The sequence below is a fragment of the Salvelinus namaycush genome, chromosome 40 (assembly GCF_016432855.1).
Source record: "Salvelinus namaycush isolate Seneca chromosome 40, SaNama_1.0, whole genome shotgun sequence".
Taxonomy (NCBI): Eukaryota; Metazoa; Chordata; class Actinopteri; order Salmoniformes; family Salmonidae; genus Salvelinus; species Salvelinus namaycush.
The window spans coordinates 15436570-15458468 of record NC_052346.1 but is presented as its reverse complement, the minus strand read 5'-3'; the positions used below and the strand labels follow the sequence as shown (position 1 = coordinate 15458468).

Sequence of the window (21899 nt, the reverse complement as noted above, 5' to 3'; positions counted from 1 at the left end):
AAGTGATGATTATTGGTAGTTGTGTGGCCACATGGATGACTGGAGGATTAGCGTGATGACGGGGATGGGGGGGGTAATTGCTGCGGTTGTGGTTGATGTTGGGCTGACCGTGTGAGAACAATGAAAAACCCCTCTGGAACTACATGATTACAGAGGGAAATGTAGCCATTGGAACTTTCTCACTGTGAAAATGAAAGAGTTGGACAAACATGTGGAAATACAGCGTCATAAGAGGATGTATTGTACCACAGATATGCATTTCTATTTAAAGTATAAAAAGCTAGTTTTTTTATCATTGATTTGCTGACGGTAAATAAATTAAGTTACACACATCTGTTTGTCGTCCACTTCTACACATCTTTTCATCCGTCTACATCAAAAATAGTATTCACTTGACATTCGCAATATAGTAAAACTGCACTAGAGAGGTATTAGCATAAGACTACACATTTTAACAGACAGCCACAAACCAACTAACATCTCCCACTTTAAAACAGGTCAGTCAGAACCCTTCCCTTTCACATTCCCTATCATGCGTATTCTGCACTTTTCCCAAGAATACAGAACACAGATACTGTCCCGGTTCATTGCCTTGGCTGCAACTCTTCACTTGGGTTGCCCTTACTTTGGCCTTCGGTTGCCCTTTTCCTTTACATAATCACAGTGCATAGAGACATCAAAAGTCCCTGATTAAAAAGAAAAGAACTAAGAGTTGTCACATCAGAGGTGTCACGTCAGAGGTGTCACGTCAGAGGTGTCTGGAGCGGAGCCTCACGGGATGGCTAGACAGCCTTGTGTCGAGCGTGTGATGTCACAACTCACTGCTCCAGTCCCGGGACTCCTGATGAAGTCACAGTCCACTGAGCTTCAGAGGAATGGACTAGCTTCCTTGATAACACACACACACAATTACCCTCAACTCACATTTTTGCTTACCCCTTTCTCCCTCCTTATCCTGTCCTCACCCCCCTGAAAGAAACACATGATTCCCCCTCACCCCTTTCACATATTCAAGGTGCATTAGAACGTAGCAGGACTGGCAACACCACAAGGCACTCTCCCTGGCTGGCTATACTGGCAGGGTTATAAAATGGACGGGATTCAGATGAGGCGTTAACAGATCAGTGCTTTTGTAAAAGTGACCAAACATCAGGAAATCATAGTTGGCTTCAAACCAGGTAAACATACTGTCCTATTGAGGGACAAGTCTGACAGTGAAGAGACAGACAGACCCACAGCCACACTCATGCAGGTGCACACACACAGTTGGAAGGGTGGGTGTTTTCCCTCAGGCTGGTAGGGTGAGGTTGGTGATGGCGAGTTTGACTCCGAACATGTTCTCCCATTGTGTTCTGACCCAGACCAGCAGGCCCTGCACCAGCTCTGCACTGTCAGAGTGCAACGACCACGTCTTCTCCTCCTTCACTATCTGCACAGGAAACACACACAGACACTCATATGCTCAAATTAAATCAAACTTTATTTGCCACATGCGCCGAATACAACAAGTGTAGACTTTACCGTGAAATGCTTACTTACAAGCCCTTAACCAACAGTGCAGTTCAAGAAGAAGAAAATATTTACCAAGTAGACTAAAATAAAAAGGAATAATAAAAAGTAACACAATAACGAGGTTATATACAGGGGGCACCGGTACCGAGTCAGTGTGGAGACTATATACAGGGGGCACCGGTACCGAGTCAGTGTGGAGGCTATATACAGGGGGCACCGGTACCGAGTCAGTGTGGAGGCTATATACAGGGGGCACCGGTACCGAGTCAGTGTGCGGGGGTACAGGCTAGTTGAGGTAATCTGTACATGCAGGTGGCGGCGAAGTGACTATGCATAGGTAACAAACAAAACAGCGAGTAGCGGCAGTGTACAAGGGGGAGAGGGGGGGGGGGGGGGGGGTCAATGTAAATTGTCTGGTGGCGATTTTTATGAATTGTTCAGCAGTCTAATGGCTTGGGGGTAGAAGCTGTTGAGGAGCATTTTGGTCCAAGACTTGGCGCTCCGGTACCGCTTGCCGTGCGGTAGCAGAGAAAACAGTCTATAACTTTGGTGACTGGAGTCTCTGACAATTTTCTGGGCTTTCCTCTGACACCGCCTATTATATAGGTCCTGGATGGCAGGAAGCTTGGCCCCAGTGATGTTCTGGGCTGTTCGCAATACCCTCTGTAGCACCTTACGGTCAGATGCCAGAGCAGTTGCCATACCAGGCGGTGATGCAACCGGTCAGGATGCTCTCAATGGTGCAGCTGTAGAACCTTTTGAGGATCTGGGGACCTATGCCAAATCTTTTCAGTCTCCTAAGGGGAAAAAGTTTGTGTCGTGCCCTCCTCATGACTGTCTTGGTATGTTTAGACCATGATAGTTCATTGGTGCTGTGGACACCAAGAAACTTGAAAAACTCTCGACCCACTCCACTACAGCCCCGTCGATGTTGATCGAGGCATGTTCGGCCCACCTTTTCCTGTAGTCCACAATCAGCTCCTTTGTCTTGCTCATATTGAGAGAGAGGTTGTTGTCCTGGCACCACACTGCCAGTTCTCTGACCTCCTCCCTATAGGCCGTCTCATCGTTGTCAGTGATCAGGCCTAGCACTGTTGTGTCGTCAGCAAACATAATGATGGTGTTGGAGTCGTGTTTGGCCACGCAGTCGTGGGTGAACAGGGAATACAGGAGGGGACTAAGTACACACCCCTGAGGGGCCCCAGTGTTAAGGATCAGCGTGGCTGACGTGTTGTTTTCCTACTCTTACCACCTGGGGGCGGCCCGTCAGGAAGTCTAGGATCCAGTTGCAGAGGGAGGTGTTTAGTCCCAGGGTCCTTAGCTTAGTGATGAGCTTCGTGGGCACTATGGTGTTGAACACTGAGCTGTAGTCAACGAACAGCACTTACATAGGTGTTCCTTTTGTCCAGGTGGGAAAGGGCAGTGTGGAGTGCGATTGAGATTGCGTCATCTGTGGATCTGTTGGGGTGGTATGCGAATTGGAGTGGGTCTAGGGTGTCCGGGAGGATGCTGTTGATGTTAGCGATGACCAGCCTTTCAAAGCACTTCATGGCTACCGACGTGAGTGCCACGGGGCGGTAATCATTTATCAAATCAAATCAAATGTTTTATTTGTCACATACACATGATTAGCAGATGTTAATGCGAGTGTAGCGAAATGCTTGTGCTTCTAGTTCCGACAATGCAGTAATAACCAACGAGTAATCTAACCTAACAATTCCATAACTACTACCTTATACACACACAAGTGTAAAGGGATAAAGAATATGTACATAAAGATATATGAATGAGTGATGGTACAGAGCGGCATAGGCAAGATGCAGTAGATGGTATCGAGTACAGTATATACATATGAGATGAGTAATGTAGGGTATGTAAACATAAAAGTGCATAGTTTAAAGTGGCTAGTGATACATGTATTACATAAAGATGGCAAGATGCAGTAGATGATAATTTAATGTATATGTATATACTGTACTCTAAGTGGCATTGTTTAAAGTGGCTAGTGATACATTTTTGATAAATTTCCATAAATTTCCATTATTAAAGTGAGCTGGAGTTGAGTCAGTATGTTGGCAGCAGCCACTCAATGTTAGTGGTGGCTGTTTAACAGTCTGATGGCCTTGAGATAGAAGCTGTTTTTCAGTCTCTCGGTCCCTGCTTTGATGCACCTGTACTGACCTCGCCTTCTGGATGATAGCGGGGTGAACAGGTAGTGGCTCGGGTGGTTGTTGTCCTTGATGATCTTTATGGCCTTCCTGTGACATCGAGTGGTGTAGGTGTCCTGGAGGGCAGGTAGTTTGCCCCCGGTGATGCGTTGTGCAGACCTCACTACCCTCTGGAGAGCCTTACGGTTGTGGGCGGAGCAGTTGCCGTACCAGGCGGTGATACAGCCCGACAGGATGCTCTCGATTGTGCATCTGTAGAAGTTTGTGAGTGCTTTTGGTGACAGGCCGAATTTCTTCAGCCTCCTGAGAATGCTGTGCCTTCTTCACAACGCTGTCTGTGTGGGTGGACCAATTCAGTTTGTCTGTGATGTGTACGCCGAGGAACCTAAAACTTACTACCCTCTCCACTACTGTCCCGTCGATGTGGATAGAGGGGTGCTCCCTCTGCTGTTTCCTGAAGTCCACAATCATCTCCTTTGTTTTGTTGACGTTGAGTGTGAGGTTATTTTCCTGACACCACACTCCGAGGGCCCTCACCTCCTCCCTGTAGGCCGTCTCGTCGTTGTTGGTAATCAAGCCTACCACTGTAGTGTCGTCCGCAAACTTGATGATTGAGTTGGAGGCGTGCATGGCCACGCAGTCGTGGGTGAACAGGGAGTACAGGAGAGGGCTCAGAACGCACCCTTGTGGGGCCCCAGTGTTGAGGATCAACGGGGTGGAGATGTTGTTACCTACCCTCACCACCTGGGGGCGGCCTGTCAGGAAGTCCAGTACCCAGTTTTACAGGGCGGGGTCGAGACCCAGGGTCTCGAGCTTGATGAGAAGTTTGGAGGATACTATGGTGTTAAATGCTGAGCTGTAGTCGATGAACAGCATTCTCACATAGGTATTCCTCTTGTCCAAATGGGTTAGGGCAGTGTGCAGTGTGGTTGCGATTGCGTCATCTGTGGACCTATTGGGGCGGTAAGCAAATTGGAGTGGGTCTAGGGTGGAGGTGATATGGTCCTTGACTAGTCTCTCAAAGCACTTCATGATGACGGAAGTGAGTGCTACGGGGCGGTAGTCGTTTAGCTCAGTTACCTTAGCTTTCTTGGGAACAGGAACAATGGTGGCCCTCTTGAAGCATGTGGGAACAGCAGACTGGGATAAGGATTGATTGAATATATCCGTAAACACACCAGCCAGCTGGTCTGCGCATGCTCTGAGGATGCGGCTGGGGATGCCGTCTAGGCCTGCAGCCTTGCGAGGGTTAACACGTTTAAATGTTTTACTCACGTCGGCTGCAGTGAAGGAGAGTCCGCAGGTTTTGGTAGCGGGCCGTGTCAGTGGCACTGTATTGTCCTCAAAGCGAGCAAAGAAGTTATTTTGTCTGTCTGGGAGCAAGACATCCTGGTCCGCGACGGGGCTGGTTTTCTTTTTGTAATCCGTGATTGATTGTAGACCCTGCCACATACCTCTTGTGTCTGAGCTGTTGAATTGCAACTCTACTTTGTCTCTATACTGACGCTTAGCTTGTTTGATTGCCTTGCGGAGGGAATAGCTACACTGTTTGTATTCAGTCATGTTTCCGGTCACCTTGCCCTGGTTAGAAGCAGTGGTTCGTGCTTTCAGTTTCGCACGAATGCTGCCATCAATCCACGGTTTCTGGTTTGGGAATGTTTTAATAGTTGCTGTGGGTACGACATCGCCGATGCACTTTCTAATGAACTCGCTCACCGAATCAGCGTATTCGTCAATGTTGTTTTTGGATGCAATGCGGAACATATCCCAATCCACGTGATCGAAGCAGTCTTGAAGCGTGGAATCAGATTGGTCGGACCAGCGCTGAACAGACCTGAGCGCGGGAGCTTGCTGTTTTAGTTTCTGTTTGTAGGCTGGAAGCAACAAAATGGAGTCGTGGTCAGCTTTTCCGAAAGGAGGGCTGGGGAGGGCCTTATATGCGTCGCGGAAGTTAGAATAACAATGATCCAGGGTTTTACCAGTCTGGTTGTGCAATCGATATGCTGATAGAATTTAGGGAGTCTTGTTTTCAGATTAGCCTTGTTAAAATCCCCAGCTACAATGAATGCAGCCTCAGGATATGTGGTTTCCAGTTTACATAGAGTCAAATAAAGTTCGTTCAGGGCCATCGATGTGTCTGCTTGGGGGGGGAATATGTACTGCTGTGATTATAATCGAAGAGAATTCCCTTGGTAGATAATGTGGTCGACATTTGATTGTGAGGAATTCTAAGTCAGGTGAACAGAAGGACTTGAGTTCCTGTATGTTGTTATGACCACACCACGTCTCGTTAATCATAAGGCATACCCCCCCCCCCCCCGCCCCTCTTCTTACCAAAAAGATGCTTGTTTCTGTCGGCGCGATGCATGAAGAAACCAGCTGGCTGCACCGACTCCGATAGCATCTCTCGAGTGAGCCATGTTTCCGTGAAGCAAAGAACGTTACAGTCTCTGATGTCTCTCTGGAAGGCAACCCTTGCTCGGATTTCATCAACCTTGTTGTCAAGAGACTGGACATTGGCGAGTAGTATGCTAGGGAGTGGAGCGCGATGTGCCCGTCTCCGGAGCCTGACCAGAAGACCGCTTCGTTTGCCCCTTTTACGGCGACGTTGTTTAGGTTCGCCGGCTGGGATCAGATCCATTGTACTGGGTGGAAAGCAAAACACAGGATCCGCTTCGAGAAAGTCATATTCCTGGTCGTAATGATGGTGAGTTGACGTTGCTCTTATATTCAGTAGTTCCTCCCGACTGTATGTAATGAAACCTAAGATTAGGCAGGTTACCTTCGCTTCCTTGGGCACAGGGACTATGGTGGTCTGCTTGAAACATGTATACGCACACACACACACACACACACACACACACACACACACACACACACACACACACACACACACACACACACACACACACACACACACACACACACACACACACACACACACACACACACACACACACACACACACACACACACACACACACACACCTATATCATGTGGTTTGGTACACGGCAAAGAATGAGTTGCTGGCAATTTCAAATTTTTGGAAGTGATGGAACAATGCTTGAAAGTATTGATTGTTTGAAATATCTGGGTTTGAGGATAGATTCTGAATGATCTTTTGGACAGCATATAGATTATATTAGAAAAACAACTAACTATAAGCCTGGGTTACAATGCAGAGTTGTTTTACTGTATCCATTAGAAAGACCCTAGCTGCTTCCTGTCCTAGACTATAGTGACATCTTTCAAATCACAACCAAGACCTTACTTTGAGAATTCTATGTCATAATCTTTGCGGATTCATTCTTGTACACTGCTCAAAAAAATAAAGGGAACACTTAAACAACACAATGTAACTCCAAGTCAATCACACTTCTGTGAAATCAAACTGTCCACTTAGGAAGCAACACTGATTGACAATAAATTTCACATACTGTTGTGCAAATGGAATAGACAAAAGGTGGAAATTATAGGCAATTAGCAAGACACCCCCAATAAAGGAGTGGTTCTGCAGGTGGTGACCACAGACCACTTCTCAGTTCCTATGCTTCCTGGCTGATGTTTTGGTCACTTTTGAATGCTGGCGGTGCTTTCACTCTAGTGGTAGCATGAGACGGAGTCTACAACTCACACAAGTGGCTCAGGTAGTGCAGCTCATCCAGGATGGCACATCAATGCGAGCTGTGGCAAGAAGGTTTGCTGTGTCTGTCAGTGTAGTGTCCAGAGCATGGAGGCGCTACCAGGAGACGGGCCAGTACATCAGGAGACGTGGAGGAGGCCGTAGGAGGGCAACAACCCAGCAGCAGGACCGCTACCTCCGCCTTTGTGCAAAGGAGGAGCACTGCCAGAGCCCTGCAAAATGACCTCCAGCAGGCCACAAATGTGCATGTGTCAGCATATGGTCTCACAAGGGGTCTGAGGATCTCATCTCGGTACCTAATGGCAGTCAGGCTACCTCTGGCGAGCACATGGAGGGCTGTGCGGCCCCACAAAGAAATGCCACCCCACACCATGACTGACCCACCGCCAAACCGATCATGCTGGAGGGTGTTGCAGGCAGCAGAACGTTCTCCACGGTGTCTCCAGACTCTGTCACGTCAGTCACATGTGCACATGTGCTCAGTGTGAACCTGCTTTCATCTGTGAAGAGCACAGAGCGCCAGTGGCGAATTTGCCAATCTTGGTGTTCTCTGGCAAATGCCAAACGTCCTGCACGGTGTTGGGCTGTAAGCACAACCCTCACCTGTGGACGTCGGGCCCTCATACCACCCTCATGGAGTCTGTTTCTGACCGTTTGAGCAGACACATGCACATTTGTGGCCTGCTGGAGGTCATTTTGCAGGGCTCTGGCAGTGCTCCTCCTTGCACAAAGGCGGAGGTAGCGGTCCTGCTGCTGGGTTGTTGCCCTCCTACGGCCTCCTCCACGTCTCCTGATGTACTGGCCCGTCTCCTGGTAGCGCCTCCATGCTCTGGACACTACACTGACAGACACAGCAAACCTTCTTGCCACAGCTCGCATTGATGTGCCATCCTGGATGAGCTGCACTACCTGAGCCACTTGTGTGAGTTGTAGACTCCGTCTCATGCTACCACTAGAGTGAAACCACCGCCAGCATTCAAAAGTGACCAAAACATCAGCCAGGAAGCATAGGAACTGAGAAGTGGTCTGTGGTCACCACCTGCAGAACCACTCCTTTATTGGGGGTGTCTTGCTAATTGCCTATAATTTCCACCTTTTGTCTATTCCATTTGCACAACAGTATGTGAAATTTATTGTCAATCAGTGTTGCTTCCTAAGTGGACAGTTTGATTTCACAGAAGTGTGATTGACTTGGAGTTACATTGTGTTGTTTAAGTGTTCCCTTTATTTTTTTGAGCAGTGTATATCATTATAAGACATCATTGCACAATGTCTGAATCACTAAATGGACTGTCCCTCCCAAACAGAAGACAACTGCATTAGAACCAATTTCTTTTTAAATGGATCAACTTAAAAAACATGTTTTGTCGTGTTGTGTATATTTATTAAAAGGAACACCCAAATGACAAATCATTTACCTATCGAAATCAGGACATTAAAATCACACATTGAATTTAAAGAAGCCCTTTTTCAAATGTTAAGATCAAACTGTTTTTTTAACTAATAGAAACATCACCATGTGACGACATTTGTAAATATGTACACTACCGGTCAAAAGGTAAAACACCTACTCATTCAAGGGTTTTTCTTTATTTTTACTATTTTCTAAATTGTAGAATAATAGTGAAGACTCAAAACTATGAAATAACACATATGGAATCATGTAGTAACCAAAAAAGTGTTAAACAAATCTAAATATATTTTACATTTGAGTTTCTTTAAAGCAGCCACCCTTTGCGTGAATCAGGCATTCATGGTCGATTCGCTGCAAAGAAACCACCACTAAAGGACAGCAATAATAAGAAACACGAGCAATGGACATTAGACCGGTGGAAATCTTTCCTTTGGTCTGATGAGCCCAAATTTAAGATTTTTGGTTCCAACCGCTGTGTCTTTGTGAGACGCAGAGTAGGTGAAGGGTTGATCTCGGCGTGTGTGGTTCCCACCGTGAAACATGGAGGAGGAGGTGTGATGGTGCTTTGCAGGTAATACTGTTGGTGATTTTAGAATTCAAGGCACATTTAACCAGCATGGCTAGCACAGCAATACACCATCCCATCTGGTTTGAGCTTAGTGGGACTATCATTTGTTTTTCAACAGGACAATGACCCAACACACCTCCAGGCTGTGTACGGGCTATTTGACCAAGAAGGAGAGTGATGGAGATCTGCATCAGATGACCTGGCCTCCACAATCACCCAACAACCCAATTGAGATGGTTTGGGATAAGTTGGACCGCAGAGCGAAGGAAAAGCAGCCAACAAGTGCTCAGCATATGTGGGAACTCCTTCAAGACTGTTGGAAAAGCATTCCAGGTGAAGCTGGTTGAGAGAATGCCAAGAGTGTGCAAAGCTGTCATCAAGGCAATGGGTAGCTACTTTGAAGAATCTCAAATATAAAATATATTTTGATTTGTTTAACACTTTTTTGGTTAATACATGATTCCATATGTGTTATTCATAGTTTTGAAATACAATGGAGAAAATAGTAAAAATAAAGAAACCTTTGAATGAGTAGGTGTGTCCAAACTTTTGACTGGTACTGTACATATTACCTCGACTAACCTGTACCCCCGCACATTGACACGGTACCGAAACCCCCTGTATATAGCCTTGTTATTGTTATTTTATAGTGTTGTACATTTTCTTTTTTTACTTTAGTTTATTTAGTAAATATTTTCTTAACTCTTATTTTTCTCATAACTGCCTTGTTGGTTAAGGGCTTGTAAGTAAGCATTTCACGGTTGGATTTGGCGCATGTGACAAATAAAATTAGATTTCATTGTTATTAGACAGTAGTTGCCACATTCTTCTTCTTACTAAGTATTGTTTATTTGTTAGTTGTTTTCATCTGGACACTCTTGAAAACAGGATGATGCATCTCAAGAGATTTCATCCTGAAAAATGTCTAATAAAACATACAAACGTGTGCCCAGCTTTGCTCATGATAGCATTTAGCTTATCCAGCTTACCCTTGAGAACTTGGAAGAAGTCCTTCCTAATTTAAGACCAATCACATGTCTCTTTCCTCCCTCAGTCTCACCTCATCATAAAGCTTGATGTCCATTCTGCACGGGTCAGACGACCATAGATGGACAGAGCTGACACAGCTGATTGGCTGGGTCTCCTGAACAGTGACCCGCCCACTGCAGGGTTCCCCGTTCTCATTGGCTGATGGGTGGGGCAAGCTCTTGCTCCATTGGTGGTCTTCGTTGAGCAGGTACAGGGTTTCCCGGGTGGCCAGCACTGTCAGAGGGGTCACACTGTCTTCTGGCAGAGAGAACAAATACAACACACAGAAAATATGCATTTGGATAAATGTTTAAACCCCCTCCCCCCTGTACAGATTATAATCATATACTTGCATCTAAATAGTTTGGCTTGTATTGTATTTATCTAACCGGGGGCCTCATGGCACGTCTCAAAGTGTTTTACCGTCTGGTTAACAGACACAGGGAGAGCCATATCAGTGGGACGTCGGTACTGTGGTGAGATAAGACAAAGAGCTCTCATCTCCCCAGCACCCCCACTGGGAAACAGCTGCCCCTCTCTCCCCCTCTCCTCTTCTTCATCTCCTCCTCTCTGCAACACTGGATCTGACTCTCGCAACACTGGATCTGACTCTCGCAACACTGGATCTGACTCTCGCAACACTGGATCTGACTCTCGCAACACTGGATCTGAATCAACTTTATTTGTATTTTTTTGTATTACCAGGTAGGCCAGTTGAGAACAAGTTCTCATTTACAACTGCGACCTGGCCAAGATAAAGCAAAGCAGTGTGACAAAAACAACACAGAGTTACACATGGGATAAACAATCGTACAGTCAATAACACAATGGAAAAGTCTATATACAGTGTGTGCAAATGAAGTAAGATTAGTATATGGGGCTTACCCAAGAAGACTCAGGGCTGTAATCACAGCCAAAGGTGCTTCAACAAAGTACAGAGTAAAGGATCTGGACACTAATGTAAATGTGATAGAAAAATCTGTATACAGCGTGTGCAAATGAAGTTAGGAGGGAAGGCAATAAATAGGCCAATAGTGGCGAAGTAATTACAATTTAGCAATTTACACTGGAGTGATATATGTGCAGATGAGGATGTGCAAGTAGAAATACTGGTGTGCAAAAGAGCAGAAAAACAAAAACAAATATGGGGATGAGGTAGGTAGTTGGTTGGATGGGCTATTTACAGATGGGCTGTGTACAGCTGCAGCGATCGGTAAGCTGCTCCGACAACTGACGCTTACAGTTAGACTACAGTGATCTCCTACAGGGAGAGAGAGTCATGCAACACTGGGTCTGACTAGACTACAGTGATCTCCTATAGGGAGAGACAGTGGGAGGACTATGTAGGGAGTGATATACGTAATAGTCCTCCCTCATTCTCCCCACACCAGTCCACTGAAGTCCAGGGATATAAAGTGGCTGGACTCAAATGGTTGGACACTTTCCTATGTCAATGGATATATTACCTATTCAATTCCTCCTCATGTTTAAACCCAGTTTACAACCCTTCTATTCCTCCATCCTCCGGATGTTTAAACCCAGTTTAAAACCCTTCGATTCCTCAATGCTCCTGATATTTAAACCCTTCTATTCCTCTAACCTCCTGGTGTTTAAACCCAGTTTAAAACGAATCCTCCATCCTCCTGATGTTTAAACCCAGTTTAAAACTCTTCAGCAGAGGCAGGTCAGTGTATGTTACAATTACAGTAGTTAACATTCTTTTCACCTGCACAGCCCATAGCCTGCAGCCATGCTTGGCTACAGATGCAAAGTCTGCACCCACAGGCTGGGAGAGACACACAGATACACTCAATTACACAGAGAAACATTAACATTTACGCATTGCACGCACATACATACACTAAACAAAAATATAAATGCAAAATGAAAACAACGATTTCAACGATTTTACTGAGTTACAGTTCATATAAGGAAATCAGTCAATTGAAATAAATTCATTACGCCCTAATCTATGGATTTCACATGACTGAGCAGGGGCGCAGCCATGTGTGGGCCTGGGAGGGCATAGGCCCACCCACTGGGGAGCAAGGCCCACCCACTGGGGGATTTATTACAGACAGAAATACTCCTCAGTTTCATCAGCTGTCTGGGTGGCTGGTCTCAGACGATCCCCAGGTGAAGAAGCCAGATGTGGAGGTCCTGGGCTAGCATGGTTACACGTGGTCTGCGGTTGTGAGGCCGGTTGGATGTACTGCCAAATTCTCTAAAACGATGTTGGAGGCGGTTTATGGTACAAAAATGAACATTCAATTCTCCTGCAACAGCTCTGGTGGTCATTCCTGCAGCAAGCATGCCAGTTGCACGCTCCCTCAAAACATGAGACATCTATGGCATTGTGTTGTGTGACAAAACTGAAAATATTTAGAAGTAGCCTTTTATTGTCCCCAGCACAAGTTGCACATGTGTAATGAGCATGCTACTTCTTAGGGCTAGGTGTCCCGCTAGCGGGACAACTTCCGGTGAAACTGGAGGGCACGCAATTCAAATAAATAATCATACAAATTATTGATATTAAACATTTAGGTACATACAAGTGTCTTATATTGGTTGAAAGCTTAAATTCTTGTTAATCTAACGGCACAGTCCAATTTACAGTAGCCATTACAGCGAAAGCATGCCATGCGATTGTTTGAGGAAGGCACCCCACATCAAAATATTTTTCCACCGGCACAGGTTTCATAAATTCACAAATAGCGATTAAATATTCACTTACTTTCTGAAAATCTTCCTCTGATTTGTCATCCAAAGGGTCCCAGCTATAACATGTAGTGTTGTTTTGTTAGATAAAATCCTTCTTTATATCCCAAAAAGTCTGTTTAGTTGGCGCCATCGATTTGAGTAATCCACTCATTCAACATGCAGAGAAAGGAATCCGAAAATCTCAAAATGCATTTCTATTTACTCCTCAGATACCCTAAAATATAATCAAACTAAAATATTTCTTACGGAAAGAAGTATGTTCAATAGGAAACTGATTTTAGCAGGTGCGTCTCGTCTTCATGGCGCCCGCAAACACGAATTTCCAAGACTGTGTCCCTGTACTGAAACTGTTATTTCTTATTCGAGTTGGAAGTTACAAGCCTGAAACCTTGAACATAGACTGCTGACACCATGTGGAAGCCATAGGAATTGCATCCTAGGAGCTAGAACTGAGCATAGTCTATCAAACAAAAAAAATTCTGGTTGGTTTTTCTTTGTATTTTCTCATACCATATCTATTGTGTTATATTCTTCTACATTATTTTAACATTTCTACAAACTTCTAAGTATTTTCTTTCCAATGGTACCAATTATATGCATATCCTGGCTTTAGGGCCTGAGCAACAGGCAGTTTACTTTGGGCATGTCATTCAGGCGGAAATTGAGAAAAAAGGGGCCTATCAGGTAGATGGATTATCTTGGCAAATGATAAATGCTCACTAACAGGGATGTAAACAAATTTGTGCACAAAATGAGAGAAATAATATTTTTGTGCATATGGAAAATGTCTGGGTTCTTTTTTTTTCATCTCATGAAACATGGGACCAACACTTCACATGTTGTATTTATATTTTTGTTCAGTATACATACACACACACTTCTAATGTACCTTGATGTAGAAAGGACAGGAGGTAGAAGAACTGTAGCTGGCCATCCTCCACATCAGTCTGCATGTCTTCACACACTAGGGGCCTGGGGAGACACAGAGGAAAGGCTTACATAAGAGACAACCAGGTTAATATTCACAACGTCACGTTGTACATTAGGCTCATACACCACATCAGACTCTGAATCTAAGTGCTTTTGAGACGGGGCAGATCTCAAAAGTGTGGAGATATGCCTATTTTTCCTGATTCATATCTGTATCACAGACACATAAAGACAACTTTGGTCTATGGTTTCAAAATGGCCTCCTGGGTGAGTTTGTTTTCGAAAGTGAGCAGACAGAGGTAATACTAATTCTGTGTAGTATTTTGTGGTTTCTAAGTCTCTTGTTGACTTTAAAGTGACCATGTGTTAACAGTTATTCCAACTATATCCACGATAGTGTGATTATAAAAGCTACACAGAAATGGTAGGCATGATAAACAATTAAAACAGTCCTGAGTCATCCTACGGTCTTGTTCAAACAGTGAGTCTGTTCCCTGAGTAGCTGTGGTTTTCAGCTATACAAAAAAGAAGGGCCGTATAATAACTAACTGAGTCATGAATTATCTCAGTGAATGTACAGCGTGTTCCATCATTACCACAGAAACAAGGGAAGGGTGGATGGTAAATCCATATACTAAAAATGGTTTCCTTTCCCATCTGCTAGTCCTCACTTTCCAGTCCTTTCAGGTGAGCAAGGATACAAGAAAATCATAGGGGAGGAAGCCACTTCACAGTATTGGGATGAAGCCCCTAAGGACATGGCACTGCAGGATCAGTTCTCTAGTTAAAAAGGTAATGCATCGTTAGCGCTTTCTTAGCATCTTGAGGCCAACACATGTAAGACATTAGTATGTGGTTTAGCCACTAATTTAGAGCCCAATTTTCGACAATGTGGAGGTTTAGTAACACCAGACAGAAGTTACCACAGCCTTGTCAGTGTCACAGTGGGGTTAAGAGACAGATGGGCCTATGGCTTGGCTCAATACCATCGAGTGGAGATGGTGAGGATATGACAACATATCCAGGACACATGCAAGTCATTCATGGCAATTATAACATAAATCTGGGCAGTTCGTACCAGAGATGATGCTGTGGGTTGAGCCTGGTGGTGGAGATAGACTTAAGCTTGCTGTCCGACTTGGTAGCCAACTCACGCACCACTCCTGAGGGAGAGATAGAGTGGAGGAAGGGGAAAAAGAATAGGAGATACGAATTAAGTTTAGTGATGCGTCCCTATCAATGGTTCTCTCAAATCAATTTAAAGTGATACTTTGGGATTTTAGCAATGAAGTCAGATGAACTCGTGGATATTATTTTTATATCTCTGCGTGCAGTTTGAAGGAAGTTGCTAACTGGCGTTAGCACAATGACTGGAAGTAGCATGCTAGCAGATATCCATAGACTTCCAGTCATTGCGCTAACATTAGTTAGCATATGCTCGTGAAACTAACTCTAACTTCCTTCATACTGGACACAGAGACATGTCAATGGTATAGACAAGTTCATCTGACTCTGGAGAAGTTGCCAAAAATCCAAAGTATCCCTTTAAATAGAGTTAATTCATGTTTTATGGTTTTTCCATGCGGTGTATTGGAACATCAGCACAATTAATTTCAATGAACTGAGACGATAAATATGTTGATTGATTGAAAGTAAAATCAGAGCTTACACAGACAGAACACCTCACTTCGAACTCTACACTGTATGTAACCGTATATAACCTACTGGAAAATCACACAGGACACGGGCTGGGTTTACACCTGCAGCCCAATTCTGATCTTTTTTCCCACTAATTGGTATTCTGACCAATCAGATCAGCTCTGAAAATGATCTGATGTGATTGGTCAAAAGAACAATTGTGCAGCCGTCTTCATCGACCTGGCCAAGGCTTTCGACTCTGTCAATCACCGTATTCTTATCGGCACACTCAACAGCCTTGGTTTCTCGAATGACTACCTCGCCTGGTTCACCAACTACTTCTCTGATAGAGTTCAGTGTGTCAAATCTGAGGGCCTGTTGTCCGGACCTCTGGCAGTCTCTATGGGGGTGCCACAGGGTTCAACTCTGGGGCCGACTCTTTTCTCTGTATATATCAGTGCTGTCACTCTTGCTGCGGGTGATTATGTGATCTACCTCTACGCAGACGACACCATTTTGTATACATCTGGCCCTTCTTTGGACACTGTTAACTAACCTCCAAACGAGCTTCAACGCCATACAACACTCCTTCCGTGGCCTCCAACTGCTCTTAAATACTAGTAAAACGAAATGCATGCTCTTCAACCGATCGCTGCCCACACCCGCCCGCCCGACTAGCATCACTACTCTGACTTAGAATATGTGGACAACTATAAATACCTAGGTGTCTGGTTAGACTGTACACTCTCCTTCCAGACTCACATTAAGCATCTCCAATCCAAAATTAAATCTAGAATTGGCTTCCTATTTCGCAACAAAGCCTCCTTCACTCATGCTGCCAAACATACCCTCGTAAAACGGACTATCCTACCGATCATTGACTTCGGCAATGTCATTTATAAAATAGCCTCCAACACTCTACTCAGCAAACTGGATGCAGTCTATCACAGTGCCATCTGTTTTGTCACCAATGCCTCATATACTACCCTCCACTGCGACCTGTATGCTCTCGTTGGCTGGTCCTCACTACATATTTGTCGCCAAACCCACTGGCTACAGGTCATCTATAAGTCTTTGCTAGGTAAAGCTCCGCCTTATCTCAGCTCACTGGTCACCATAGCAACACCCACCCGTAGCACGCGCTCCAGCAGGTATATTTCACTGGTCATCCCCAAAGCCAACACCTACTTTGGCTGCCTTTCCTTACAGTTCTCTGCTGCCAATGACTGGAACAAATTGCAATAATCACTAAAGTTGGAGACATATCTCCGTCACTAATTTTAAGTGTCAGCTGTCGGAGCAGCTTACCGATCCCTGCAGCTGTACACAGCCCATTTGTAAATAGCCCATCCAACCAACTACCTACCTCATCCCCATATTTGTTTTTGTTTTTCTGCTCTTTTGCACACCAGTATTTCTACTTGCACATCCTCATCTGCACATATATCACTCCAGTGTAAATTGCTAAATTGTAAATACTTCGCCACTATTGGCCTATTTATTGCCTTACCACCTTACTTCATTTGCACACACTGTATACAGATTTTTCTATTGTGTTATTGACTGTACGTTTGTTTATCCCATATGTAACTCTGCGTTGTTGTTTTTGTCACACTGCTTTGCTTTATCTTGGCCAGGTCGCAGTTGTAAATGAGAACTTGTTCTCAACTGGCCTACCTGGTTAAATAATGGTGAAATATAAAAAAATGTTTTAAAAAATGAAAGAGATCAGAATTGGGCTGCCTGTGTAAACACAGCCAGAGAGTAAGAGAGTCACACCCAAGCAGATCAGATGAGGACTAGGGACAATTCGGGTTGCAAAGGGAGGGTATCTTACTGGAAACTTTTAAAGAATGTTGGTATCTTTCAAGGATTTGATGTACTCTATCACAATACATCTAGTGGTCCTTTAAGGTACTTCAGATTTGACAGGTGTCTAATAATCACTGTCCCTCTGTGTGGCCTTGTCACATGTAAAATATATCAACTCATTTAACAAGATGATTTTCACTAAAATAATTGAATGACAAAGCTGAAAACATTATCTTAAATATGACCATAAACTTAGTGAATACCATTGTTTAATGAGGATTTCAGCATGAAATATATTTTATATATTATTTGACATATTTTACACACTTATTTGACTATGTATTTGTTGCCAATGTCTCAGCGTCAAACTGGTGGCAGCTGTGAAAAAAGTCAATAGTTGGAAGAGTTAACTGAAAATAATGCCATTGTTGATTAGATGCTTTTTTCATTAATTAGGCTATTTTCTCTTGAACCATATGGTCTATCTACTAGAAACTGTTTTTTTATATAAAAAATGAATACTATATATGATTATTAATTATTTTTTTTACATTTATTCAAGTATAAATTACCAAGGTTACGATAGATTGCCATAGATTCTGTTAAATTAGCAAAATGACTGAAGATTCCGGTAACTTTGGTAAGCATTCGGTAGCTCTGCAGCCCACGGGACAATAGATAGAGCTAATGTTAGACTATTACAGTCTGTGGTGGGTTAGGACTAGAAAGAAGACAGGTCTCTGATGTCAGATCTACAATTACATCTCCATGGAAGCAGGTGAAAAACACAGGTTGGAAAAGGTACAGGAGTACAATGTGCTAGGTCACACTCACAGCGACAAAATACTTCCCTGTGAAAGTGGTAACAATAGGGGAACACAGGGCCACAGGCAAATGCCAAGGTTAAATATGTGGAATTGAAAGGGAAGTTGAGTTAAAAAGGGAGACACACTGAAAAGAGTGAAACAACAAATATGAAGAAAAACAGAGTAGGAACACCCTGCCCCTATCAATTTACAAGTTCAACAACAACAGGGACGAGAAATAAAGACATTGCGTGGCACCAGAGGCCTATTCTGGCTCCCAATGCCTGTATAAGATTCAACCTCAATTCTTTTGCCATTGTTTCTTTCCCTTTCTTCCCGGAGGAAACTGATCTGCCACACTAACGTTCCAGACCAGGAGGAACATCTAAAGTGAAGCCTACGGGACGAAGCATGGTGCTGGATTAAAAGGACAACCATTAAAGGGACGATATTGTTGTCCCTCTTTGAGCTCCCCTTTAACCGCTTATCGTCTGGTGGGTTCTAGTGAACCAATAGGAGACCACACACACCTCTATTCAGGACATTATTCAAGGTGAAGAAATGCAGAGATTTGGCCTCTAAACTCAATAACACTAAATTCCTTTTGGAGCAAAGGACAAGGTGGAGCTTGCAGGACAGGACAAGGTGGGACAGGACAAGGTGGGACAGGACAGGACAAGGTGGGACAGGACAGGACAAGGTGGGACAGGACAGGACAAGGTGGGACAGGACAGGACAAGGTGGGACAGGACAAGGTGGGACAGGACAAGGTGGGACAGGACAAGGTGGGACAGGACAGGACAAGGTGGGACAGGACAGGACAAGGTGGGACAGGACAGGACAAGGTGGGACAGGACAGGACAAGGTGGGACAGGACAAGGTGGGACAGGACAAGGTGGGACAGGACAGGACAAGGTGGGACAGGACAGGACAAGGTGGGACAGGACAGGACAAGGTGGGACAGGATAGGACAAGGTGGGACAGGACAGGACAAGGTGGGACAGGATAGGACAAGGTGGGACAGGACAAGGTGGGACAGGACAAGGTGGGACAGGACAGGACAAGGTGGGACAGGACAGGACAAGGTGGGACAGGACAAGGTGGGACAGGACAGGACAAGGTGGGACAGGACAGGACAAGGTGGGACAGGATAGGACAAGGTGGGACAGGACAGGACAAGGTGGGACAGGACAAGGTGGGACAGGACAGGACAAGGTGGGACAGGATAGGACAAGGTGGGACAGGATAGGACAAGGTGGGACAGGACAGGACAAGGTGGGACAGGACAGGACAGGACAAGGTGGGACAGGATAGGACAAGGTGGGACAGGACAGGACAAGGTGGGACAGGACAAGGTGGGACAGGACAAGGTGGGACAGGACAAGGTGGGACAGGACAAGGTGGGACAGGACAAGGTGGGACAGGACAAGGTGGGACAGGACAGGACAAGGTGGGACAGGACAGGACAAGGTGGGACAGGATAGGACAAGGTGGGACAGGACAGGACAAGGTGGGACAGGACAGGACAAGGTGGGACAGGACAGGACAAGGTGGGACAGGACAAGACAAGGTGGGACAGGATAGGACAAGGTGGGACAGGACAGGACAAGGTGGGACAGGACAGGACAAGGTGGGACAGGACAGGACAAGGTGGGACAGGACAGGACAAGGTGGGACAGGACAGGACAAGGTGGGACAGGACAGGACAAGGTGGGACAGGACAGGACAAGGTGGGACAGGACAGGACAAGGTGGGACAGGACAAGGTGGGACAGGACAAGGTGGGACAGGACAAGGTGGGACAGGATAGGACAAGGTGGGACAGGATAGGACAAGGTGGGACAGGATAGGACAAGGTGGGACAGGACAAGGTGGGACAGGACAAGGTGGGACAGGACAGGACAAGGTGGGACAGGACAAGGTGGGACAGGACAAGGTGGGACAGGACAAGGTGGGACAGGACAAGGTGGGACAGGATAGGACAAGGTGGGACAGGACAGGACAAGGTGGGACAGGACAGGACAAGGTGGGACAGGACAGGACAAGGTGGGACAGGACAAGGTGGGACAGGACAAGGTGGGACAGGACAAGGTGGGACAGGACAAGGTGGGACAGGACAAGGTGGGACAGGACAGGACAAGGTGGGACAGGACAGGACAAGGTGGGACAGGACAAGGTGGGACAGGACAAGGTGGGACAGGACAAGGTGGGACAGGACAGGACAAGGTGGGACAGGACAGGACAAGGTGGGACAGGACAGGACAAGGTGGGACAGGACAGGACAAGGTGGGACAGGACAGGACAAGGTGAGACAGGACAAGGTGAGACAGGACAAGGTGGGACAGGACAAGGTGGGACAGGACAAGGTGGGACAGGACAAGGTGGGACAGGACAGGACAAGGTGGGACAGGACAGGACAAGGTGGGACAGGACAGGACAAGGTGGGACAGGACAAGGTGGGACAGGACAGGACAAGGTGGGACAGGACAAGGTGGGATAGGACAAGGTGGGACAGGACAGGACAAGGTGGGACAGGACAAGGTGGGACAGGACAGGACAAGGTGGGACAGGACAGGACAAGGTGGGACAGGACAGGACAAGGTGGGACAGGACAGGACAAGGTGGGACAGGACAAGGTGGGACAGGACACGGTGGGACAGGACACGGTGGGACAGGACACGGTGGGACAGGACAGGACAAGGTGGGACAGGACAGGACAAGGTGGGACAGGACAGGACAAGGTGGGACAGGACAGGACAAGGTGGGACAGGACAGGACAAGGTGGGACAGGACAGGGTGGGACAGGACAGGACAAGGTGGGACAGGACAAGTTAGGGCTATTTTGTTTTATTATCCCAGAGAATAACATCTTGTGAGCAACACCTACTTCTGCCATCTTTAAGCTGCACGTGCGGGAGTCAAGAACGTCGCCCTTTTAGTCTAAACATACCCTTGTGCTTTCTCCTGACGGTGTAAACTGAGTGTACAAAACATTAGGAACACCTGCTCTTTCCATGTCATAGACTGACCGGCACACATACACAATCCATGTCTCAAGGCTTCTTTAACCTGTCTCCTCCCCTTCGTCTACACTGATTTGAAGTGGATTTAACAAGTGACATCAATAAGGGATCATTGCTTTCACCTGGATTCACCCATTCAGAGTGTGAATGGGCAAGACAAAAGATTGAAGAGTCTTTGAACACGGTATGGTAGTAGGTGCCTGGCGGACCGGTTTGAGTGTGTCAAGAACTGCAACGCTGCAGGGTTTTTCACGCTCAACGGACATCTAGCCAACTTGACACAACTCTGGGAAGCATTGAAGTCAACATAGCCCAGCATCCCTGTGGAACGCTTTAGACACCTTGTAGAGTCCATGCCCCGTTGAATTGAGGCTGTTCTGAGGGCAAAAGGAGGTGCATCTCAATATTAGGAAGGTGTTCCTAATGCTTTGTACACTCAGTGTATGTATGTGTTGCGTGATTTAGTGGACCACCGCCACCATGACAAGAGGATAAACAGGTATAGGGCTCGGTCGGCCATGGCGACAGGCCTGGCTGGCAGAGCCTAGAGCTGTAAAAGGAGAGCGGATCTGTGTCAGCGTCTGGGATCTGTCCTGGCGAATAACATTACTCTCCCTCCTGCCGGTTCAATCACA

General features: G+C 45.9%; 1 protein-coding gene across 1 annotated transcript in view; it reads right to left on the bottom strand.

Annotated features, from left to right (window-relative positions):
• Positions 1–212: 212 nt before the first annotated feature.
• Positions 213–21899, bottom strand: part of LOC120033777 (serine/threonine-protein kinase 11-interacting protein-like) — a 47577-nt gene continuing 25890 nt past the window's right edge. Inside the window, 4 exon segments of the mRNA XM_038980233.1 lie at positions 213–1429; positions 10367–10593; positions 13946–14028; positions 15065–15149. Of these exon segments, the coding sequence (XP_038836161.1) occupies positions 1289–1429; positions 10367–10593; positions 13946–14028; positions 15065–15149 (536 nt within the window). The 3' untranslated portion in view covers positions 213–1288.